The 26,574-nt window shown below is 44.7% G+C and overlaps 1 protein-coding gene across 1 annotated transcript in view; it reads left to right on the top strand.

The window, feature by feature from the left end:
- Nucleotides 1-26,574, top strand: part of MAP3K15 (mitogen-activated protein kinase kinase kinase 15) — a 149,612-nt gene that overhangs the window by 82,340 nt on the left and 40,698 nt on the right. Inside the window, exons 8-14 of the mRNA XM_047764409.1 lie at nt 5,220-5,332; nt 5,559-5,718; nt 9,179-9,329; nt 11,029-11,136; nt 17,986-18,035; nt 20,667-20,762; nt 24,379-24,466. Coding sequence (XP_047620365.1) covers nt 5,220-5,332; nt 5,559-5,718; nt 9,179-9,329; nt 11,029-11,136; nt 17,986-18,035; nt 20,667-20,762; nt 24,379-24,466 — 766 coding nt within the window. The remainder of the gene's footprint in view (nt 1-5,219; nt 5,333-5,558; nt 5,719-9,178; nt 9,330-11,028; nt 11,137-17,985; nt 18,036-20,666; nt 20,763-24,378; nt 24,467-26,574) is intronic.

Below are 26,574 nucleotides of genomic sequence, written 5' to 3'. Positions count from 1 at the left end.
AAGCATGCCAAACATGCTCAAGGCTGGTGACACAGGAGCAAGGAGGAGAGTGGCAGGAAATGGGAAGGAAGAAGACCCTTTTACTCTCAGTGAGATGATACAGTGCTAGAGTGATCTGAGCAGAGGAGTGACAAGATCTGACCTGCATTTTAACCAGAGTACTCTCACTTTTATGCAAAGAATACATTTTAGGGGATGTATCAGCTATCATTTGCTTCATAACAAGCATCTCCAAAACCGAGTGGCTTAAAACAATGATTCATGGTTTCTCATGATTCTGTAGATTGCCCATGCAGTTCCCCTGCTGATTCCACTCCTTAAGTTCTGAGCTCATTCCTCAAGTTGCAGTCAGCTGGAGAGTCAGCAGGACTGGAAGGTCCAAGATGGCCTCACACACGTTTGACAGCTGGTGCTGGCTATTGCTGGAGAGCCTCCATTCTCTAATATGTGGTTCTGATACTGGTAGACCAGCTCTCTTACATGGTGTGTGGCATTCTAAGAGAGTGGAGGTGGAAGCCAGAAAGCTTCTTAAGGCTCAGGAACTCACACAAGGTCAGTTCTGCCACATGTTCTTGATCAAAACAAATCACATGACCAGCCCAGATTCAAAGGGGTGGAGAAATACGTGCCACCCGTGGGTGGGCGACATGACAAAGGCATGTGCTTAATAGGATGGGAGGAATTTGTGGCTACTAAATGATCTATCACGTGGGCAAGGGCAGAAGCAGGGAACAGTTAGGAGACTCCTGCAGAAATTCAAAGAAGAGCTGATGGTGGCTAGAACCAGGGTGGTAGTGATGAAAATGATGAGGTGTCAGCAGCGGGACATAATTCTGAAGGTAGAGACAACAGCCTACATCATCTGTTTGCATCACAAGAGCTCTTGGTGTCACTGTTCCAGTCTGACTTAATTCTGTTTTCTTTCCCCCCCTCCCTCCTCCTCTTTGTTTGCCTTCCATACATGTTGGACTTTATCCTCCCCCCTCTTCTCTCCGTCCAGCTTATGCCTCGTGATCCCACTCACTCCCACACCTTAGAACCTTGAGCTGATCTCCAGCCGAACCTCTGTCCTAGGCTTTGGCTCCACCTCACCCTTCTCTTTGGCCACCTATTCTACCTCATGATGGTGCTGGTATTTAAGACTCAACATGGAGTTCCCATCGTGGTGCAGCCGAAGTGAATCTGACTAGGAACCACGAGGTTGCAGGTTCGATCCCTGGCCTCACTCAGTGGGTCAAGGATCCGGCATTGCCATGAGCTGTGGTATAGGTTGCAGACTCAACTCGGATCTGGCGTTGCTGTGGTATAGTGGTGTAGCTCAGCAGCTGTAGCTCCAATTGGACCCCTAGGCTGGGAACCTCCATATGCCACAGGTGCAGCCCTAAAAGGCAAAAAAAAAAAAAAAAAAAAAAAAAAGACTCAACATGTCTAAGGCTGAAGTCAGTTTTTCTCCACAAAGGATGGCTTCTGTGGTCTTTTTTTTTTTTTTTTCCCCACTATCTTTCTTTAGCCTTCTACGCATATGCTTTAGGTTATTGTTTGATAACCATCATTCACTTATCTCCCCATACAGTCAGTTCCCAATGCAGCCTTTCTGTGAGTCTTCCCTCACTCCCTGCCAGTCTTTTCCTATCACCGCCCCCAGTCAAGGCCATTTTTTAAACTTCTTTTTTTTTTTTGGTCTTTTTTAGGGCCGCACTCATGGCATATGGAGGTTCTCGGGCTAGGGGTCAAATCAAAGCTACAGCTACCAGCCTACACCGCAGCCACAGCAACGCCATATCTGAGCCGTGTCTTCGACCTACACCACAGCTCATGGCAATGCTGGATCCTTAACCCAGTGAGCAAGGTCAGGGATCGAACCTGCAACCTCATGGTTCCTAGTCGGATTCGTTAACCACTGAGCCATGATGGGAACTCCTCGTCTGGCTTTTAGATACAGATGTGGGGTGTGCGGCTCAGGGATGTAGGGGCTGGTCCAAGGTCATGGTAGGCCTGATCAGACACAAATCTGGGACTACAATCCCAACTCTAAGTTCAAATCTTGTCTGTCACCAAGCTGGGCCTATTACATTTATGGATAGGAGGCATAGAGAAATCACCCTCTTGGAATCCCCTTTGTGGCTCAGCGCAAACGAATCTCACTAGCATCCTTGAGGACACAGGTTCAATCCCTGGCCTTGCTCAGTGGGTTAAGGATCCAGCGTTGGCCATGAGCTGTGGTATAGGTCACAGATGCAGCTTGGATCCCACATTGCTGTGGCTGTGGTTTAGGCCGGCAACTACAACTCTGATTCGACCCCTAGCTTGGGAACCTCTATATGCCATGGGTGCAGCCCTCCAAAAAAAAGAAAGAAAGAAATCACCCTCTCTACCTTCTCCCCAAATAACTTTTCATAAGAAAAAGAAAATTTTAAAAAAATCAAATACAGTATATTGAATTTAAAATCCCCAAAAGAGGAGTTTGAATTGTGGCTCAGTGGGTTAAGAACCCGACTAGTATCCATGAGGATATGGGTTCAATCCCTGGCCTTGTTCAGTGGGTTAGGAATCCAGTGTTGCCGTGAGCTGCGGAGTAGATTGAAGACGAGGCTCAGATCCCACGTTGCTGTGGCTGTGGTGTAGGCTGCTAGTTGCAGCTCTGATTTGACCCCTAGCCTGGGAGCTTCCATATGCTGCAGGTGCTGCTATATAAGAAAAAAAAAAAAATCCCCAAAACATACCCTGAGGGGTGGGATAGAGGAAAGGTTTCAAATGTATTGGAATTTCATTGACTGGGTTGGAAGGACTTTCTTTTTTTCTTTTTTTCTTTTTTTCTTTTTTTTTTTTGTCTTTTTGCTATTTCTTGGGCCGCTCCCACGGCACATGGAGGCTCCCAGGCTAGGGGTCGAATCGGAGCTGCAGTTTCCTGCCTACGCCAGAGCCACAGCAACGCGGGATCCGAGCCGCGTCTGCAACCTACACCACAGCTCACGGCAACGCCGGATCCTTAACCCACTGAGCAAGGGCAGGGACCGAACCCGCAACCTCATGGTTCCCAGTCGGATTCGTTAACCACTGCGCCACGACGGGAACTCCGGAAGGACTTTCTCGATGTACTCTGGTCCATCTGAGAATACTTGTAATTAATGCCCCACAGTTCAAAGTCAGATTTTACCTGATACTTTGATTCATGATCAGATATAACTGATAAATTCTACCTTCCATGATTAATGTTTTGTTGGTGTTTAATCTTCTGTTGTCACACAAGTGATCACTCCTGGTTTATAAAAAGACATTTTTGTGCCATTAATTTGTTAATCAAATCCTTTTTTCTTTGATCATGGTATTTATACTTGCTCATGGAAGAGAAAGGAACATTTTATGTGTAGAAAAAACAATAAGTAAGAGAATTAAATATGGCATGGTTTACCTTTGGGGAATGGTATTTGCTGGAATTCCCTGGTGGTGCAGTGGGTTAAGGATCCCTTGTCGTCAGTGCTATGACTCGGGTTTGATCCCTTGCCCAGGAACTTTCTACTTGCTACAGGCACGGCCAAAAAAACAAGAAAAAATGGTATTCACAGTTGGGGATCTTGTTCTTTTTGTCTTTTTTAGGGCTGCACCCATGGCATGTGGAGGTTCCCAGGCTAGAGGTCGAACTGGAGCTGGAGCTGCTAGCTTACACCACAGCCACAGCAACGGTGGATCCAAGCTGCAACTTCGACCTGTACCAAAGTTCGTGGTGATGCTGGATCCTTAACCCACTGGATCCTTAACCCACTGAACGAGACCAGGGATCAAAACTTCATCCTCATGGATACTAGGTGGGTTCTTAACCCGCTGAGCCACAATGGGAACTGACATCTTGTTCTTTATTGTAGTGAAATTGATGCCTGCCTTCTCTCCCTATATGCCACTGCTTTTTGGGATCCAGAATTTTGGCAGCACTGCTTTATATGTGAAGAAATAATTCCATTTCAATATAGGCACACAAACAGATAGCCTGCAGAGGAAGAGCCTATACCTGTTGTGATTTCCATAAAATAAAAAATGCTCAGTGGAGAGTTCCCTTCGTGGCTCAGTGGTTAACAGACCTGACTAGGATCCAGGAGGTTGCAGGTTCGATCCCTGGCCTCGCTTAGTGGATTAAGGATCTAGCATTGCTGTGAACTGTGGTGTAGGTCGCAGGCGTGGCTTGGATCCCGCGTGGCTGTGGCTGTGGTGTTGGCCAGCAGCTGTAGTTCCGATTTGACCCCAAGCCTGGGAACTTCCATATGCCACAGGTGCAGCCCCTAAAAAAAAAAAAAAAAAAAATGCTCAATATACAGAGTGTAACTTGAAAAGTGAACTTTGAACATCAAATTGGGGTTTACTTTTGGGGGCGCAATTATAATAGGTTTTAAATTTCTTTTATATCCTTTAATATAGTTTCCTTATTTATGTGATGATCATGGCTTTTATTTTAAAAAATATACCCTGGAGTTCCCATCGTGGCACAATGGTTAACGAATCCGACTAGGAACCATGAGGTTGCAGGTTCGATCCCAGGCCTTGCTCAGTGGGTTAAGGATCCAGCGTTGCCGTGAGCTGTGGTGTAGGTTGCAGACTCAGCTCAAATCCCACGTTGCTTGTCTCTGGCGTAGGCTGATGTCTACAGCTCAGATTGGACCCCTAGCCTGGGAACCTCCATATGCCGTGGGAGCGGCCCTGGAAAAGGCAAATAATAATAATAATACATAAAAATTAAAAATATAGGAGTTCCCGTCGTGGCGCAGTGGTTACCGAATCTGACTAGGAACCATGAGGTTGCGGGTTTGGTCCCTGGCCTTGCTCAGTGGGTTAAGGATCCAGCATTGCCATGAGCTGTGGTGTAGGTCGCAGACACAGCTCGGATCCCGAGTTGCTGTGGCTCTGGCGTAGGCCGGTGGCTACAGCTCCGATTCAACCCCTAGCCTGGGAACCTCCATATGCCGCGGGAGCGGCCCAAGAAATAACAACAACAACAACAGCAAAAAAAGACAAAAAGAGACAAAAAAAATATATAGCCTGATGAAGATTTTTAAACTCCCTAGTGTTACTGTGTTGCTGTCATGACATTTTTAAGAAGCTATTAGACTGCTGCATGTGACTGTTTGTACACGTGAGTGGGGGTTGGGGATATTTTTACATCATTTACACTTTTGTTGTCTATCATAATAAAGTGATATAATAGGAATTTCGTGGTTCTTTAATTACAGGTATCGCAAAGGGTTTGAGCTCCAGTCCTCTCTTTATTCAGGAATTAACCTTGCAGTTTTGCTGATAGTTGCTGGACAACAATTTGAAACTTCCATGGAACTAAGGAAAATAGGTAAAGCTATTTATTACTGCGGATATGCCCTGGTAACACAACTTTGGCATTAAAAAGTATGTTTAAATGACCAGCGCTGTATTTCAAAAGGAACAGTTAGTCTCCGATGGCACACCTGAGGCAGTCGCCCAGATAAAATGCCCACTTTCTCCTTTATCTCAAGGCTGAACTACGATAGAAACTAGAAAGATTTTTCATAACTGTATCTAAAATTCTGATTTTCAAGGTGTCCGGCTGAACAGTTTATTGGGAAGAAAGGGGAGCTTGGAAAAAATGAACAATTACTGGGATGTGGGTCAGTTTTTCAGCGTCAGCATGTTGGCCAGTGATGCTGGGAAGGCTGTCCAGGCGGCAGAGAGGTTGTTCAAACTGAAACCTCCAGTCTGGTGAGTCATGTCTGTGCATTTGCATCACCCGTGTCAATATCTGATCTTGTCCTGATATGTTTCCCCCAGGAGGAGAAGGTGTGAATGCAAAAAAAGAGTAACAACTGCTAAGTTTGTCCTTCTCACATCTTCATTAAAGCAAAGTTAGAGCAGAAAGAGCAGCTCTGGGGCTCACTTGGTTTTATGTGAAGACAGGGAAAGGCACACATACACACACACACAATATATATATATCCCTACATGTTGTGTCTCCACAATGAAACTCTCAGTCCTATGAATTTTTTCAGGTCACCTGATTCTCAAGAACAAGACATTCTTGGTACTAGTACGTATTGTGCATTTGTGAGAAAGAAGACAGTAAAGCTAAAAGCACACCAAGAAAATGATGTTTATCATAAATGAAAACGGGAAGCAGAAGACTAATGATAGATGTGTTCAAGACAGTGGTGGCCCAGGAGTTCCCGTCCTGGCTCAGTGGTTAACGAATCCGACTAGGAACCATGAGGTTGAGGGTTCAATCCCTGGCCTCACTCAGTGGGTTAAGGATCCCACGTTGCCCCGAGCTGTGGGTAGGTCGAAGTTGTGGCTTGGATCCCGAGTTCTCTGGCTGTGGCGTAGGCTGGCGGCTACAGCTCCAGTTGGACCCCTAGCGTGGGAACCTCCATATGCCGCTGGAGCAACCCTAAAAAAAGCAAAAAGACAATGGTGGCCCAGCAGTGGCTCTGGGTTAGCCCATATACAGCCATTACAATGTGCAAGAAAGAATACTTGGAGACACAGAAGCGTGCTCATGTTTATCATAGAATAAGAAAGCCAGATGCAGGGTATATTTTTCTGTATCAGTGGTTCTGAGACTTTGGCGTGTATCAGATAAAAACACAGATTGCTGGGCCCACCCTTAAGATTTCTGGTTCACATGGTCTAAGGTGGGGCCTGAGAATTTGTATTGACAAATTACAAGCTGTCGCTGCTGATCAGGGGAACCACACTTTGAGAACTACTGTTCTCTATGGACTCATTTTAATTAAAAACCTATTGTTTCGGGTGTGGTTCAAAGGAGGGTCTGGGAATGTTGGGCCACAGCTGACTTCCCACTAGACGTTAAGTTCCCTTAGAATTGTGGTTATATTATTGCTTCCTGTCATCTCATAATAGACGCTCAATAGATATTTGTATAATGAATAAATAATGAAAGATGGATTTTCTCCAATATTTTGATAGTAGTTATCTCAGGAACTCAGAGGTATGCTTATAAGAATTTTTTAATCTTTTTTTTTTTTTTTTTTTTTTTTGCCAGCACTTGTGGCATATGGAAGTTCCCAGACTAGGGGTCAAATCAGAACTGCAGCTGCCAGCCACAGCCACACAGGATCTGAGCCACATCTGCAACGCACACCACAGCTCATGGCAACACCAGATTCTTAACCCACTGAGCAAGGCCAGGGATCGAACCTACATCCTCATGGATACTAGTCAGGTTCTTAACCCCCTGAGCTGCAATGGGAACTCCTTAGTCTGCCTTTTAACTGTTCGTCTAAAATGCATTTGAATAACTTGCATAATTAAAAAACTTAATGATCCATGTTCATCTGTCCCCTTTTATTTCTAAACTGAGTGAACCAACCTGGATTCCCAAGGGTAGGAATCTCACTATCATAGGCCATATCCAGTTTGACCCTATTTCTTCCCCATCTGGAGTACTTAAATCTGGTCCTTAAACCATATCAACTTCTCAAAAGTTTTCTGAAGCTAAGAGAACACAGAGGCAGGCTGAGCTTACAGCCCTCCTAGAGTGGCTGCTGTTTCCAGGATTCTAATGTTAAGGTGCATTGCTGCCTCTGAGCCGTACAGAGCTGACTCTCTGCAGTGGAGATCAGAGGCTTGAATACATTCCTGTTACATCAGAACCTGGACTGACTTACAGTGCTGGTGCCTATTGTTGTGGGTTCAAGACCATCCCGAGGTTCTGGATTTGTTAGAAGAACTCACAGAACTCAGAAAAGCTGTTATACTCAGGGTTATGGTTTATTGCAATAAAAGTATATAGATTAAAATCAACAAAGCCAGAGAGCACATAGGGCAAAGCTCAGGAGAGACCAAGCACAAGCTTCCAGTTGTCATCCCCTAGTGGAGTCATGTGTACAGTGCTTAATTCTCCTAGTAATGATGTGTGACCACATGCACCAGTTATTGCCCATCAGGGAAGCCCACCAAGCCTTGGTATCCAGGGTTTTTATTGGGGCTCAATTATGTAGGCATGAAACATGTATGTGGCTGACCTTAGTCACCGAGTCCCCAGCCTGTCTGGAGATCCCATTGATAAGACATGGCCCAAGGGTCCCACCATGAATCATGTTGTTAGCATAAACTACGCGGCAAGGCACAAGGCCCCAGGTAGACAGAGACATTCCTATCAGGCAGGATAGTCCAAGGGCTTAAAAGTGATCTCTGAGAAGCCGATAAAGGGCCTAAAGGGCCGAATCTCTCTTTTGGAATGTATAGTTGAGATAAGCCAATCCTGTCGAGTTAATCCTTTAACTACATGGTACCCAAGCAGGTCCAGCAGAGCCTAGCTTATCTGCTTTCCCAGGATGGCTCCAGACCTTATCCTCAAAGGGCAAAGTAATACTCTGATACTATCAGTGGAACCACCTCGGCCACACCCCAGCCCCATTCACTACCAGAGAGGAGGTGACCACCATTGCCCGGCAACTATGTTTCAAAAAGTTCAGTTTGCCTGAAGATAGTAAAGGGGCGGTGAGATTGAAGACCTCATAAAATCAAAATCTACCAGCTCCAATCTAATGGCTTAAAAAAAAAAAACCCACTGAGTTTAATATTCGTGCTTGCCGAAGATCAAGGAGGGGATGGAGGGAAGAGGCATGGCTATAGAAGGGAAACATGAGGGATCCTTGTGATGATGGAAGTATTTTCTGTCTACACTGGATCAATGTCTGTATCTTGATGGTGGTATTTTTTTTGAGAATTTTGCATGATATTACCACTGGGGTAAACCTGGCCAAGGGTACATAGGCTCTATCTTGTTTCTTACAACTATATGTAAACCTATAATTACCTCAACATAAAAAGGGTAGTTAGAAAAGAAAAAGACACCGAGTTTGAAGTTTTGTCATTTTGCGGTTGCTTTCAACTTCAAACCACTTGCTCTTGTTAAAGAAGACAGCAAATGCTTGCCGGTCTCGGTGCTTTGAACACGATGTACCAAAATTGAGGTTTAGCCCAGTGTTGGTAAAAAGCCATGTTGTGTGATTTTGCTGGACAAGCTTATCTTGCCCCATTTGGGTTTCTTTTAATTAAGTGTGTAGCTGCCAGATTATTAAGAAACACTCACCACGCAATATGAATTTAAGCAAATAAAGCTTTTGGGAAACTTGAGGGGATTTGAATTGAATTCCATTTCTTTGGGAATCTAATGTATTGGTGCTTGTGATTTTTCCAGGTACCTGCGATCATTAGTTCAGAACTTGTTATTAATTCAGCGCTTCAAGAAACCTATTATTGAACATTCGCCCAGGCAAGAACGGCTGAACTTCTGGTTAGATATCATTTTCGAGGCCACAAATGAAGTTACTAATGGACTCAGATTTCCAGTAAGAGATGCTATAACCATAACTTTAAGATTAAAGAAAGCAACTGGGATTGGTACTATCTTATTATTGAATACTCTGAAAGGAAGAAAACCGTAGAGTAATTGAAAAGGTTAAGATAGCCATCTGTCTCGCGTAGAACCATCCAGTGAGAGATCAACTCAGTAGAAAAAGTTGGCTACATCTTCTAAAATAGTGGTGCTCAAGTGGAGGTGGTTTTGTCCCCAAGAAGACATTTGGAAATATCTGGAGACACTTGTGGTTTTCACAACTTTGGGGAAGGTGTTGCTACTGCCAGGTGGTGGGGTGGAGGCCAAGGATGCCATGAAACCCCTCACAATGCACGGGACAGCCACCCACCCCCAACACAACATTATCCAGCCCCAAATGTCCATAGTACTCAGGTGGAGAAACTGCTCCAAAGCAATGAAGCACTAACCGTGAAATCGTGGAACTCAGAGCTGTTTCCTGTTGAGCTTTGGTTTGTCTCCAGGGCCCCTAATTAATTTTTGAAACTTTATTGAAAAGCCAAATGACATTTAGCTTTTCACTGAGTTTTTGTTTCACTTTTACGACCATCTTATAAGGAGTCATCTAGGCATCCCAGAAGCTGAACTTCAGGTGGTGGTGTTTTGTATTCACGTCATGAGCTTTTGTGAACATTCAGTGTTCAAAATTTCATGAGACATATCATAAAAGATTACATCGTGTGAAATGATAGTGATTTTGTGCCTGGGTAATAAGTTTTTAAATCTTCTTTTAATGAGAAATATTTCATACCTACGGAGAGACACCAAAACAATAGCAGGACAGACACTCGCGTGATCTCTACCCAGGTTTAGCAATGAACATGTTGTTTTATTTGCTTTGGGAATTCATTCTCTGTCTCTTGCCCCCGCTTTCTTATCCTGCTTCTCTCCTCTTCCAGTAAGAGATGCTGTATTTTGCTCTCCCCCAGTAAAATAAAATATGACAGATGGAATGTCATCTCATTCTTCATCCTCTTGCATTTTTTCAAACTCGGGTACCTACCTGTACATCATCTAGTTCACGTCTTCATTTCTTTCAAAAGCTGTAGCCTTCCTCTTTTCTTTCTTATTTATTTATTTATGTATTTATTTTGTTGTCTTTTTAGGGCCACACCCGAGGCACATGGAGGTTCCCAGGCTAGGGGTCAAAGCGGAGCTGTAGCGGCCTGCCTACACCACAGCCACAGCGACGTGGGATCCGAACCGCATCTGTGACCTACATCACAGTTCACGGCAATGCCGGATCCCCAACTCACTGAGCGAGGCCAGGGATCGAACCTGCATCCTCATGGTTGCTAGTCAGATTCGTTTCCACTGAGCCACGATGGGAATGCCCCCTCTTTCTTCTCTGTCACGTCCTCAGGCAGGCTGTTCTTGGCCACGCTGTGTAAAAAAGTGTCCCTCCCTCATCTTCATTCTGCCTTATTTTCTTCAGCGGTTATCCTAATGCGTATCCTTATCTGTTGGTTGCGCTGTCTGCGCCATCAGAGCACAGACCTCTCGCAGGAAAGGGACTTCCGTGGTGGGCTGCCACATCCACCAGTCCTAGAGCAGCCTTGGGGCCTAGTAGGTCCTTGAAGAGTGTCTGTGGAGTCCAGAGCTTCCAGCCTCCTCAGTGGGCAGGGGAATCTATGCGGCATGTTCCCATGCATCACAGAAATCTGTCCTTTTAGGTCCTGGTGATAGAACCAACCAAAGTCTACCAGCCTTCGTATGTCTCTATCAACAGTGAAGCTGAGGAGAGGACGGTTTCTCTGTGGCATGTCTCACCCACGGAAATGGTAAGAAAAAAAAATCATAAACAGGCTTCTTTATTCTGTATTATTGAATGAAAAATTCACTGTTCAAGTGGGAGAGTCAACTATATCATAGTATTTAAAAGAACAGGCAGGGTTCCCGTCGTGGCGCAGTGGTTAACGAGTCCGACTAAGAACCATGAGGTTGCGGGTTTGGTCCCTGCCCCTGCTCAGTGGGTTAAGGATCCGGCGTTGCTGTGAGCTGTGGTGTAGGTTGCAGACGCGGCTCGGATCCTGCGTTGCGGTGGTTGTGGTGTACGCCGGTGGCTACAGCTCCGATTCGACCCCTAGCCTGGGAACCTCCATATGCTGCAGAAACGGCCCTAGAAGTGGCAAAAAGACAAAAAAAAAATTTAAATAAAAAAAATTAAAAATAAAAGAACAGGCAGAGCATGATAATGGGAGAAAAAAGAATGTATACCTGTATGTGTAACGGGGTCGCCTTGCCGTACGGTAGAAAATTGACAGAACACTGTAAACCAGCTATAATGGAAAAAAATCAAACTCATTGTCGATAAAAGGAAAAAATTAATAAATAAAAGAACAGGCATCCTTGCCTAACTTCTGAGTTATAGGCGTGTGTGAGGGAGTGCAGTCACAGGTGGAAGAAAGGAAGCAGGGTTTTCCATTATATATACACATGGGTGTGAATATAAATCTACATAATACACATCTATACATACATATGTATTATATATGTACCTATGTGTGTATAGTATGTATGTGTTATACACACACATACATAGTATACCTATGTGCATGTGTGTATGTATGTATATATACACACAGACATACACATATATACATATATATATTATATGTGTGTCTGGGGGTCACATATTATATGTGTAGATGTGTGTTTGTGTGTGTATATATATATGTGTGAATAGATACAAGCTTGTTAAAAAAGGTTAAACTATGAGGAAGTGGATAAGGAATGAAGTGAAAGTCCCTCTAAATGCCTCACACCTGGTGTGTGTATCCCCATCCGGGGTGTTGTGGTGGAGATCCATCTAGCCCTTTCTCTAAGCTCCGATATGTGTGTAGAATGTGTGTATACATATATCCATTATATATATAACATAGATATATATGGGGGAGAAAAAGCTAGAGTAAGGTACAGGTATATCTCATTCGAAGAATGCATGCATTTTCTATTAAATTTGCCTCTTTGGGGTTTTTTTTTTTTTTTTAACCTTTTCTTGAAGTGTAACATACACACAGAAAAAGTGCATAACTCATAAATGTACAATTTGATGCATTTTTACCAAGTGAACACACCTAATTAACCATGCAACAAAGAAGAGACTCTGAGCCTGCCCCTACCCCACAAAGTCGTGCTTCCCCCCTCCTCATGCTACCGCCATGAAGCACCCTGTCCTCGGTGCTGGAATTCCTTCTATGTATCTGTTTATTTATTTTGCTGGGGCATGTGCAGCAGTGGATGTGGGATCTCAGTTCCCAGAGCAGGGGTTGACCCCAGGCCGTAGCAGTGAAGGTGCCAAGTTCTGACCCCTAGGCCACCAGGGAAAGCCCAGAACGCTTGTACTAGAAGTCAACCTTATTTATGTTCCTGTGTCATTAATGCCACTGTGACACAAGAGACTTTTCCAAATGTTGGTCTGTAATCTCACTATTGCATTGACAGAGGTAACAGAACACCTCATATTTTGACAAGCAGTTGTGGGAAAGCCTAATCCTATTAAAGTGACTTCATAGTGGCAGAGCAAAATGGTTTTATTCTCATGGCATTCTACAAACTTAGAATGGCTGCAGGCCTTTCGTGGAAATTTCCATCGGTACATATACTATCTCACTAGTTGTAAATGTTTTATTTTGTTTGTATGGAATCCGTAATAAGAAATGGAAAGAACTATATAAGCAGCAAATGCTAGTTTTCCTTGACTGATGAAATGTTTTGCGCAGTGCTTGGTAGTTGTCAGAGCAAATGTTTGAGAGAAATACAAATTGCCTTTTTTCTTTGAGAAGGAGCCTTAGCTTTTGCCTTCATTTACATTTTTGAAATTCTGCAGATTGTGAAACCAAGCAGATTAGCCGGGAGTAAAATGACATTTCTCTATATGGAGTTGCAGTTTTTCCTGATGGGCGGTGGGAAGTGGGAAGCGAGCGCACACAGGTGCACGTTCACCTGCAGACAGCACTGCTGTAAGATGAGATGAAGTTCTGGTCCACCAGCCAAGAATTCAGAAATGTAGGCTGGTGAATGTTCCACCACCAGCTCTCCAGGGGTTGCAGGAACAGAGGGCCGATTTGTAGTGTTTACTGACTTCTGTGGTGTAAATACATTCAGCATGGCCAGTCCCAAGCAACCTATGTCAGGTCACTGAGCATGGGGTTAGGAAGAGATGTGCAAAATTGGCCTCCCAGGCTGCTGCAGGCTGCACCCCGGACAGCGATGCAAGGAGCCTGCACAGAGAAGGAGCAAATGCAGCATGTCTCCTGCAGCTTCTCTTGGACCCCAAAGTCGCCAACAGGTGCCTAGTGGCCACCATCGCTGCCCATACAGGTGGGGCTGCTGCTTTTGGAAAGCTCTTCTTTGGGGGGGGGGGGCGGGGGCACACCCACAGCATATGGAGGTTCCCAAGCTAGGGGTTGAATCGGAGCTGCAGCCGCTAGCTTACAGCAACACTAGATCCAAGCCGAGTCTGTGACCTACACCACAGCTCACGGTGAAACCACATCCTTAACCCACTGAGTGAGGCCAGGGATCGAACCTACATCCTCATGGATCCTAGTCGGGTTGGTTAACTGCCAAGCCATGAAGGGAACTCCAGGAAAGCTCTTTTGAAGAATGCCTTTGATACTTACTAGCACCTGGAACATCTTACACAAAAAAACCCATGCTTAGACTTCCCTTGTGGCACAGCAGCTTAAGGATCCAGTGTTGTCACTGCAGCAGCCAGGGTCCCTGCCATCGCTCAGGTTTGATCCTTGGCCCAGGAACTTCCACATGCCATGGGTGTGGCAAAAAAAAATAAAAATAAAAATAAAAAGTCTATGCTTTTAACACAAAAAGTTCCACAACCAAAGTCTGCCTTCTGGGTGTGGGAGGGTGGAGGCTGAGTCAGCATCCAGGAGATCCTGAGGCAGACGAATCTGACTAGGAATCATGAGGTTGCGGGTTCGATCCCTGGCCTCGCTCAGGGGGTTAAGGATCTGGTGTTGCGGTGAGCTGTGGTGTAGGTCGCAGACGTGGCTCAGATCTGGCGTGGCTGTGGCTGTGGTGTAGGCCGGCAGCTGTAGTTCCAGTTCAATCCCCATGTGCGGCCCTAAAAAGCAAAAACAAACAAACAAACAAACAAACAAAAAACAACAACAACAACAAAACCAGTTTCGTGATAATTTTAAAAATACTTATAGTGGCTCTCTTTATATTCCCCAATCATTAGTGGATCCAAATAAAACTCAAGCTCTTTCACTGAGCATCGAGCACTTATGGAACCCTGCGCCCCCCCCCCCCCCCCCCGCCCCTGACTCTCTGACCTTGGCCCAACCAAACTGCCTGTCATCTCACCCTCCCCTGAGCCGGCCCTGCGGGGCTTCTCATCTCCAGTTTTGTTCTGATCCTTCTCCCTCCCTGGAATTCATTCTTGCAATGATCCAAGTCCTAACTTGTGCTTCAGGTGGCTCTAACGACCCCTGCCCTCCTGCCACTGAATGCACTTGGCCACCCAGTTGTCTGTATCATGCACAGAGGACAGCCTCTCGCTTATGTATCAGTTTTTCAAAATGTCTCCACAACGGCCTTGCAAGCCCATGTATGACGTTTATACTTTTATATCCGTGGTACCTGCAAAGCAGGAACCCCACCCAAATGCCTATTGATTATGATATATAAAGGAAAAGAAGGGGAATTGGGGGTTAATAGATGCAGACTATTGCCTTTGGAATGGATGAGCAACGAGATCCTGCTGGGTAGCACTGGGAACTATGTCTAGTCCCTTCTGATGGAGCAGGATAATGGGAGAAAAAGAATGGATACATGCATGTGTAACTGGGTCACCTTGCTGTATAGTAGAAAATTGATAGAACACTGTAAACCAGCTACAATGGAAAAAAAATAAAGGAAAAGAGGGGAGGTTCGTGTTGGTTACTTTATTTTTGTAAGTTTCTTTATATATGTACTTTTTCTACTGCACAGCATGGTGACCCACTTACACATATATGTGTACATTCTTTTTTCTCACATTACGTGCTCCGTCATAAGTGACTAGACAGAGTTCCCAGTGCTACACAGCAGGATCCCACTGCTAATCCATCCCAAAGGCAACATTCTCCATCTCTTTACCCCAAGCTCCCAGTCCCTCCCACTCCCTCCTTGTCTACTTCTTAACCAGTAAATCTTCCTCCTAAACCAAGAAGTTCCCCTAAAGCGACCCTCGAGTAAACCTACCATCTGAGAACACTTTGAAAACTTGTGTGGCTGAACTTTCTATATACATGCAGGCTCTTGCAGGTGTGTGAGGATCAGACAAGGCTCTCTCGCATCTGCCCTGCTTCCTCTTTCTGTACCTGAATCCGAAGGCAGATTCCTGTTCTCCACCACTTGCTCTCATGCAGTGACTTGGAACCCACCTCTCCTCTGAAACATACCCGTCTTTCTACTCGGAGGGGTCTGATGTGATGGCTTTCATGGTTTCCTACGCTTGCATCTCCCACAGCCCTCAGTGACTTCGCACACAGAGTAGAGACTAAAGCCCTGATGATGGCCTCCAGAGCCGGGCATGACCTCCCCAACCTCATCTCCCACCCCACCCCACCCCACCCCACCCCCGTGCACTTGCTCCACTCCAGTCTCCCTCCCCTCTTGGCTGGTCCCCAGGCACACCATGCACACAGGTGCCTCAGGGCCTTTGCACTTGCTGTTTCGATGGGCTGGAACTGGTACCCCAGTTATCTACGTGGCTCACTCCCTTACCCCCTTTAGCTTTCTGCTTGAAATGTCATGACTTCCTGCCCCACCTTAATGCCCCTCCCTGTATTATTTGTCTTCATAGCACTTCTCACCCTCCACCATTCTCTTTTTTGTTTTGTTTTGTTTTGTCTTTTTGCCTTTTTCTAAGGCTGCTCCTGCGGCATATGGAGATTCCCAGGCTAGGGGTCGAATCGGAGCTGTAGCCGCCGGCCTATGCCACAGCCACAGCAGTGAGAGATCCGAGCCACGTCTGCAACCTACACCATAGCTCACGACAACGCCGGATCCTTAATCCACTGAGCAAGGCCAGGGATCGAACCTGCAACCTCATGGCTCCTAGTCAGATTCGTTAACCACTGCGCCATGACGGGAACTCCTCCACCGTTCTCTTTGAATACTCTTTGATTTATTGCCCATCTCCCCTCACTCAAAGGTACGCCCCATGAGGGCTTTTGTTCTAGGTCATATCCTTGGTGTTGGTAGGTTGCCTGGCACAGAGTAGGTTGCCACATCGACATGTCGAAATGGATCTTCTCCCACTGGAAACCATCCTACCAGCTGTCTGGTCGCCATTGCTGCAGGATGGCAAGAAACTTGTCACCTGGCTGCTTGCGGCTGTTCTCCGGAGCCATATGCTCAGTCATTTGGCTCTCAGACTTCTCTGAGAAGCTTAGCTGGTCGTTTATGGCATTCCTCAGGCTAACCAAATGTCTTTTATGCCAAGTTCTTCTTCTTCTTCTTCTTCTTTTTTTTTTTTTTTTTTTTTTTGCAGTGTATTGGCATTGTAGCCTTTGGTGGTTGTGAAACTGGGAATTCAAATATTCCTTCCAAGCCTTTGCTTTGTGCAGTTTAAAGGCAGGAGATGGTGGTGGAGAAGACCGACAGACACTCATATTTTTTTAAGTGTGTCTTGTCTAGACTGAAATCCCAGTTAGTCTTTGTATTAGTCATCGTAGACTAGATGCTAAGACAGACAACCCCCACATATCAGTGTCTTAACATGGTAAAGGTTTATCTATGCCTCATGCCAAGTCCCGATGGGCAGGGTTCCCAGTCCATCTGGTAGTGGATGGGGAAAGAGAATGTACAGGAGGGGACTGCTGGGGAGGTTTTTATGAGCCAGGCCCCCCAGTGGCACATAGTGCTCTCGCTCACGTCCCATTGGTCAGAACACCAGCATATGACCCTACTTAGCTGCACAGGAAGCTGGGAAATGTGGATATACCCAGGGAGAAAAAATAAAGATGGGCGAACACTGGGTCTGCCACATGTTTGCTTTTCAAACACTTTTGTGGGTTATTCAGCTTGGGTAGACTGTTCCGGGAGTTTTCCTGATATGTTGACAAAAGATGAAAGGCCACACTTACTGTGTACATACTGTGTGCTTGTTGTTTCTGTTTCAAATTTAGATTATTCTAAACTGGATGACAGATACAAATGAATTTTTACAGTACATTAGAAAATGTTTCTGGTGTTCCAAGTTATGCAGCGTATCTTGCTTTAACCCCTAAATTCTACTGAAGGTAAACACTAGCAGGGAGTTCCCGTCATGGCTCAGTGGTTAACGAATCCAACTAGGAACCATGAGGTTGAGGGTTCGATCCCTGGCCTCGCTCAGTGGGTTAAGGATTCGATGTTGCCATGAGCTGTGGTGTAGGTCGCAGACGAGGCTCAGATCCCATGTTGCTGTGGCTGTGGCTGTGGTGTAGGCTGGCGGCTACAGCTCCGATTCGACGCCTAGCCTGGGAACCTCCATATGCTGCGGGTGTGGCCCTAAAAAGACAAAAAGACAAAAAAAAAAAAAAACTAGCAGAAGTGATTGACTATACAATGAAACCAAAAATGATGCTTTGCACAGAAAAGATCAAGCTACTGACTTTTGTCTTTGCTACTTGCAGAAACAAATTCATGAATGGAATTTTACAGCCTCTTCCATTAGAGGAATAAGGTAAGAACATAAGAGAAAATGTAATTGTTGTTTTAATACAAGTAATGATAATATTGTTATCATTTGAATGTTTTTACTTATAGTATGTGACGTTCTCATTTTTAACAGAATCCAAAACAGACTATTTTGTCTTTTGTTGCCCTGCCAGTTGTTCATAATGTCTTGCCAGCAAGGGCATCTTGGCTTATTAGAGCAGAGTACTTTTTTTTGTATCCAATGGATGACACTCTCTTGTCTCAAACTTTGTAAAAAGAGAAGTTATGGGAGGTCCTGTGCATCGGAATCAAATCCAACTAGGAACCATGAGGTTGTGGGTTCCATCCCTGCCCTCGCTCAGTGGGATAAGGATCCGGCATTGCTATGAGCTGTGGTGTAGGTCGCAGATGCGGCTTGGATCCAGCGTTGCTGTGGCTCTGGTGTAGGCCAGCAGCTACAGCTCTGATTCGACCCCTAGCCTGGGAACCTCCATATGCCGCGGGAGCGGCCCAAGAAAGCAAAAAAATAATAATAATAATAATAATAAAGGAAAAAAGGTGTGTGTGTAGGAAGAGGAAGTGTTTCTTCTTTGAACCGATGATGTTCAAGTGAGTGCCCAGGGACCCCCAGAACTGAAGCTGGGAGTTCCTCGGCAAGGATACTTGGCTGGGATCTCCTGCACAGAGCGAAGGAGCCAAGGACATTGTTATTAGCAGGCGAGTAGGGTGGCGTATTCCCAGGGGAGGTGTACCATTTGCTGTTTGGTTCAGGAGTGGGGACCATTTGGGCCTGAACTGTGCGGCTGTGCTCTGAGTCTCACCCTGCCAGCACATCCAAGGGTGGGAACAGCTTTCACATAGACGTGAGTTCTAATGCCTCTCATGCTTTTTGACCTTGAGAAAATCACTCGGCCTCACTGGGTCTCAGTTTCTTTGTAGTTTCCATCAAAACAAGGGCTTAGACTAGAACGCTCTCTCCTTCCTCTGATTTTGAGACTACAGGCCACTGAATGAGCCCCTGTTACCGCTCAGCGCAGCGCGATCCTTTCCGAGACATGTCCGTGTTTAAACTCGAATAATGTTTTTACATCACTTTGAAGGAAGGGGGAATCCTTTAAGAAAGGAGTAGTGAGTGTATGTGAATAATACTGCTCAGAACATATAATTCAAAAGGCATGAACATTTTCAAAAAGGTGCTACTCAGAAACAAGTTGTTTGACAACATGTAAAGAACCTTCTGTTGGTACCTTCTCATAGAGATACCTCTTGTTGCCATGTCAGCCATTAACAGGGATGTGCAAAGGGCCTGGGGTGAATCAGACCCTGGAAGCAATGTGACCTGAAGAGCCTGTGTTGAACATTTTCAGTGCTGTCCAACTAATTGTGGTGGTTTCTTTATAGATTGGTTTTCAAAATTTACGCATGGATAACCTAGGTTTAATGCTGTTTGAATCACCCTATATTTTAGCTATTTCAATTCACTGTCATGTAATCCATAGCATGTCAAGAATGGTCAAAGAAGCTATGACCGCAGAAAGAGATGACTGAGGGTAAAATAAAGTAGGTCCATTGTTTGAAGGGCTTATCATAGAAAGGAATCTAGCCTTTTCTATAGGGCCATTGCCTAGGCTTTGGCACAGTGCAGATAAAGAACTTGCAAGCAGAGGGAGTTGCCATCGTGGCTCAGCGGTAACGAACCTGACTGGTATCCATGATGTTGCGAGTCCGATACTTGGCCTTGCTCAGTGGGTTGGGGATCTGACATTGCCAGGAGCTGTAGTGTAGGTTGCAGACGAGGCTCGGATCTGTGACTGTGTTGCTGTGGCTGTGGCGTAGACCGGCGGCTGCAGTTCCAGTTCGACCCTTAGCCTGGGAACTTCCATATGCTGCAGGTGCAGCCCTAAAAAGGAAAAAAAAAAAAAAAAAAAAAAAAGAGCTTTCTAGCAGTGAAATCCCTCAAGAGATGACATATGATGATTTTCTGTCACTGGATATTCCAGACAAGCAGAATGGAGTCAGATCCAGACCTTGGGTGGGGATGGAGCAGATGATATTTAAAGACCTTTCTTGAGCTAAGATGCCATGTTTATTTCCACTTCCCTTGTATGACCACAAATACTGTGTCTTAATAATTTTCAAGTCTAGAAATTCCTTTGGCATCATCATAAATTCTTTCACAAATGGCGTTTTATGACATGATAAACTCTTGAGGACAGAGACCATATTTTATTTCCTTTTCTGCTGCCCATATGCTTTGCTTAGCACTGAATGTATAGGAAGTTCCTGATACATATTGAAGCGAGTCAGTGAATACAAACTCAAACGTAAGTAAGATATATGCCCCTGCTTTTTAAATTTCATTGAGCATGAAGTCAATGAAGGAGTTCCCTTGTGGTGCAGGGGGTTAAGGATGCAGCATTGTCACTGCAGTGGCTCGGGTTGCTGTTATGGCATGGGTTCGAGCCCTGGCTCAGGGACTTCCACATGCCACAGATGCAGCCAAACAAAGAAAAAAAGGTCAATGGAAGGGGCAGTATTTGTTAAAGCATTAGTGAATCTTTCAATGGAAAAAAAGCTATTACTGGATTTTTCTCAAAATTTTAAATAAATGTCATAATTTAGATATAATAAACATGGTTATCTTTTGAATTTACAGCATATCCAAATTTGATGAACGGTGTTGTTTTCTTTATGTCCATGATAATTCTGATGACTTTCAAATCTACTTTTCCACTGAAGACCAATGTAGTAGGTGAGTTATACCTGGTTCAGGTGTTTTTAGTTTAATTGTGGTGAATCACTTTTAAAGGGTGTTTGTTGTGAAAATACTTATTTGCTGTACTTCTTTTCCTGCAATGTTAACTAACGAAAAATAATTTTTACAGTTTTATTGAGATATAATTCACATACCATACCATGCCATTTGCTTTTTTTTTTTTTTTTTTTTTTTTGGCTTTTTAGGGCTGCACCCGTGGCATATGGAAGTTCCCAGGCTAGGGGTCAAATCGGAGCTACAGCTGCCGGCCTCCGCCACAGCCACAGCCACAGCCACAGTCACGCCAGATCTGAGCCATGTCTGTGACCCACACCACAGCTCACAACAACGCTGGATCCTTCACCCACTGAACCAGGCCAGGGATCGAACCCGCATCCTCATGGATCCTAATTGGGTTTGTTAACTGCTGAGCCACGAAGGGAATTTGATCATTTTAAAATATATAGTTCAGTCTTTTCTTAGTATACTCACAGTTTTGCAGCCATCACCACAATCTAATTTTAGAATATTCTCATCACCCTGAAAAGCAACCCAGTGTCCATTACCAGTCCCTCCCATCTTCCCTCAGCCTAACCACCCCCAGCCCCAGTCCTGTGCAATCACTGAATCTTTATTTTTTAATTTGCCTGTTCTTGACATTCTGCATAAAGATTGTACAATGTGTGGTCTTTTGTGGCTGACTTCTTGCATTTTTCATCATGTGTTCAGGTGTCACCCATATTGTAACATGTGTCAGAACTTCATTCCTTTTTGTGACTGAATGATATTCCATTGTATGGACACATTTGATTTGTCTGTTCATCATTCGAAAGGCATTTGGGTTGTTCTCACTTTTTGGCTCTTGTGAGTAAGGCTCCTGTGAACATTGGCACGCAAGTTTTTGTGTGGACTTCTGTTTTAATTTCTCTGGGAGTCAAATTACTGGGTCTTATGCTCATTCTTTATCTAACTTTGAGGCATGGGCCAGACTGTTTCCCCACTTTACATACCCAGCAGCAGTGCATGAGGATTCCAATATCTGCATGTCCTTGTAACACTTGGTGTTGTCTGGCTTTTGATTGCAGCCGTCCGAGTGGAGTGTGAGGTAGGATCGCATCGTGGTTTGGTTGTGCGTTTCCCTAGTGACCGATGATCCTGAGCAGCTTTTCATGATCGTATTGGCTCTTTAGATATCTTCTTTGGAGAACTATCTAATCAGCTCTTTTGCCGAATTAAAAAAAAAATTTTTTTTTGCACTTTTTATTTTGGAAAATACTCGGACCTACAAGAACATTTCCAAAAAACTAGTATGAAAACTTTTCATGTTTCCCTCGGAACGCCCCAGTGTTAAATTAACCCTTTACCTCCTTCGTTTGACCTTCTCTCTCTATGCAGGTGGTTATTGTGCTCTGAACTGTTGGGGAATACGGTGTAGACACAATGCTCCATTACCTCTCAGTACTTCAGGGCTTGTTTGTTTGTTTTGTCTTTTTACCTTTTCTAGGGCCACACCTGCAGCATATGTCAGTTCCCAGGCTAGGGGTCTAATCAGAGCTGTAGCCGCCGGCCTACGCCACAGCCACAGCAACGCCAGATCCAGGCCACGTCTGTAACCTACACCACAGCTCACGGCAACACCGGATCCTTAACCCACTGAGCAAGGGCAGGGATCGAACCTGCAACCTCGTGGTTCCTAGTCGGATTCGTTAACCACTGAGCCAGGAGGGGAACTCCAGTACTTCAGTGCTTGTTTCCTAAAAACAAGAACATTCACTTAGGTGATCACAGCACACTTATCTAATCAGGAAATTAATAATGATTGATACGGTGCTATAATCTCCAAACCTTATCCAAATTTTACTTAACTGTCCCACGAACATCCTTTCTAGTGAAGTAGAAGGTACTTGATTTTTTCTCTGGTTCATGATCGAATCCAGAATCACAGGTTAACATCGAGCTCTCATGTCAGTACGGCCCCCTTTTATCTGAAACAGTTCGTCATCAATCTTCCTTTGTCTGTCTTAATGCTTTCACAGAGGGCAGGCCGTTCATCTTTTTTTTTTTTTTTTTTGGTCTTTTTAGGGTCACACCCGCAGCACATGGAGGTTCCCAGGCTAGGGGTCAAAATCGGAGCTATAGCTGACACAGCTCATGGCAACGCCGGATCCCCGACCAAGGGGATCAAGGCCAGAGATCAGACCCACATCCTCATGGATATTCGTCGGATCCAGTTCCGCTGTGCCACGATGGGAACTCCACAGGCAGTTTATCTTACGTAATCCTTCAGTTTGGGTTTATTTGCTGTTCTCTCATGATAACATTAGTGTTCTGTCTTTTGTGTAGGAATAACGCAGAAGTGATGCCAGGAGACATGCTTTATCTTTCCATGTCCTTCTCAGTACATCACAGCAGGAGACATACAATATCTTTATTGCGTTGGTGATATTAACCTGGCTCGCCTGACAGAGGTGGTGTTTGCCAGGTTTCTGTGAACTTTGCCCATTTTTAATTATGTTATTTGTATTTTTGTTAATAAGTTTTAAGAGTTCTTTATATATTCTGAGGAGTTCCCGCTGTGGCACAGTGGGTTAAGAATCTGACCACAGCGGCTCAGATTACTGTGGAGGTATGGGTTTGATCCCTGGACCAGTGCAGTAGGTTAGAAGGATCCAGCATTGCTACAGTTGCAGCTTGGTTGCAGCTGAAGCTCAGATTCAAACCCTGGCCAGGGAACTTCCATATGCTGCAGGTGCAGCCATAAAATTTTTTTTTTTACAAAAGGAGTTCTTTCTGTATTCTGGATGCAAGGCCCTTCTCAGATAAGTGATTTGCAAATGCCTTCTCTCATTCTGTGGGTTGTCTTGTTACTCTGTTGAAAGATGGTGTTATGTGCAGCACAAACATTTTAAATTCTGTGGCAGTCCACTTTATTTTTTTCTTTGGTCGTTTGTGCTTGTGATGTTTTATCTAAGAAGGCTTTGCCTCACCCAAGGTTTTCTCTGGTGTTGATGTTTTCTTCTATGAGTCTTATGGTTTTAGTTCTGGAACACTGGTCTCGGCACCAGATTTGAAGAATAATAAAGGGACACCTTTGAAGAATTACCAGTTAGAGAAGTGACTCATAAACAAGTCCTGGGGGGAAGCATCGAGGGAACCAGAAGGAAAGACGTCCAGGGACAGAATAAAATGATGTACATTTCTAACGGGCATTTACATAGAAAGGGGCTCATTCTAAGCAGTCCGTGGATGGACCCACATGAAAGAAGCCTTAGTTCAGTATAAGGGAAGCAGTTCTCAGTGAGATCCCCAAAGAGTGAGCTGTCTTGTGATGTCATGAGTTCTCTGTGCGTCACAAGGCAGGTATTTGCACATCAGTCAGCCAACCGTTTGGTGTGGATACTGTACAGAGGGGATTCCAGGAACATGTGCATATTTGAACTAGATTAGATAACCAGTGAAGTACCGTGTCAAATCTAGGAGTGGAATGCTTATTCCTTGACGTGTCAAAGCTTGGTTGATACTTAGTCACAGTCTAATGTGATCAGGCCAAGTTAAAGGTAAGGAGTAGGAGGGATCATAATTCACAGCATCTTTGTGACATTTGATGTTTTAGGTTTTGCTCTTTGGTCAAAGAGATGATAACCAGCGCGGTGGGCAGTACAGTGGAGCTGGAGGGAGAGACCGATGGGGACACCTTAGAGGTGAGTCACAGAAGACCTAGAACTGGAAAAAGTTGTTGATTGTGTCTTGGATGCTTCAAGAAAATGCCTTTTTTTTTTTTTTTTTTTTTTTGCTTTTTAGGACCAAACCTGGGACCTAAGGAGGTTCCCAGGCTAGGGGTCGAATCAGAGCTTCAGCTCGCTGCCTACACCACAGCCACAGCAACGCAGGATCCGAGCCGCGTCTGCGACCTACACCACACCTCACGGCAACGCCGAATCCTCAACCCACGGAGCGAGGCCAGGGATTGAACGTGCGTCCTCAGGGACACCAGTCAGGTTCTTAGCCTGCTGAGCCACGACGGGAACTACAAAAATGCCCCATTTTTTGTGTGCAGGGTTTTTTATGTGTGTATTTTTAAGTATTCATTTATGGACAAGCTAGATAGCCATCGCTATCCATGACTTTCAGAGATTCAGTTTAATGTACCTCTATAGAGAAACTGCATTACTTTAAGATCCTCTCACCCAACCACAATGTATAAGAAAAATTTAGCACGGACTAGACTCAAATTCCCCTTTGTGCCCAACCTATGGAAAAGCTTTTTCTAAGGTAATTACAGTGTTTGTGAGGCTACAGGAGAAATAGTTGGGCAACTAGAAGCAGACTCTTTTATTTATGCCTAAAACGACTTTAGTTATATCTACTTGCATGTAATATATTAAATATGATAATCTAATTGTTAAGAAAGTAAGGTCATTATAAGCTCTTTGGGGCAGCACAGTGGTAGTCCACAGATACTCCACGTGTGTTTGAATCTTGCACACTTATTCAGACTTGCCACTCTTTCGGGCCCTTGCGGTTTAGTACGATTTCATTATACTTTCAAGGTAGGCTGAAATTAATTCTTTGAGGTTTCTTTCAGAAGACATCAAAGGGATTCATTTTAATAATGGAGTCAGGGACTCACATCCTTACCTTGGAATCAAAGTTGGTTGTAGAAACCAACTGAGTGATGCCCTTTGAAGGTAACAGATGTGGGGACAGAGAAGGGTGGGGGATAAAAGCCTGTTTGGGAGCCAACTGATGTCTGGTTAAATGAGACAGTGAGGGTACCCACTAGGAATCTTAGTTGTTGGAAACATCCCTAAAAGTGGGTGGGGAGGGACGCGTGCACAGATACACATGCTGTGCACCTCTGTAAGCAGTCATGGGGCGGGGGGCATAGAAAATGACAGAAAGAATCCCTTGCTGCCTCTGCTTTAAATAAATAATTACTCACCCTAGAGTTACCTTTGTTTTAATCATTGAGAAGAACCGACTGGAATGCTGCTGTACAGTTTTTGATGATAGAATTGGGGGAACAGGAGTTTCTGTCGTGGCTCAGTGGTTAACAAACCCGGCTAGTATCCATGAGGATGTGGGTTTGATCCCTGGCCTCGCACTGGGGGTTAAGGATCTGATGTTGCCGTGAGCTATGGTGTAGGTCGCAGACATGGCTTGGGTCCCACGCGGCTGTGGCTGTGGCTGTGGAGGCAGCTGTAGCTCTGAATTGACCTCTGGACTGGGAACCTCCATATGTCGCAGGTACAGCCCTAAAAACACAAAAGACAAAAAAAAATGGGGGAAACAAAAGAGTAATACAAGTTACAGGTGGAATTTTGCATTCTGTGTTTAATGCTAGGTCTGTACATCTAAAAGCAGGGGGTGGGACAGCATATGTGCTTTGTATTAAGACACTTTTAATTTTCTTTACCTTCTGTTCTTTTCTGGACTATAGAAAGTAGTTGTGGAGTTCCCATCGTGGCTCAGAGGTAACAAACCTGACTAGTATCCATAAGGAAGCGGGTTGGATCCCTGGCCTCAATCAGTGGGTTAAAGATCCGGTGTTGCTGTGAGCTGTAGTGTAGGTCGCAGACACAGCTCGGAACCCATGTGGCTGTGGCTGTAGTGTAGGCTGGCAGCTGAAGCTCCAATTCGACCCCTAGCCTGGGGCCCTCTATATGCTGTTGGTGTGGCCATAAAAAGAAAGAGAGAGAGAGAGAGAGAAGAAGAAGAAGAAATACTTAAAAAAAAAAAGAAAGAAAGAAAGTGGTTGCTTTCCTGATGAGTTGATAAGGGATCATGCAGGAAGGCACCTATTTGAGGT

This window comes from Phacochoerus africanus, chromosome X (genome assembly GCF_016906955.1).
Source record: "Phacochoerus africanus isolate WHEZ1 chromosome X, ROS_Pafr_v1, whole genome shotgun sequence".
Classification (NCBI taxonomy): domain Eukaryota; kingdom Metazoa; phylum Chordata; class Mammalia; order Artiodactyla; family Suidae; genus Phacochoerus; species Phacochoerus africanus.
This window is presented reverse-complemented; position numbering and strand designations above follow the sequence as displayed.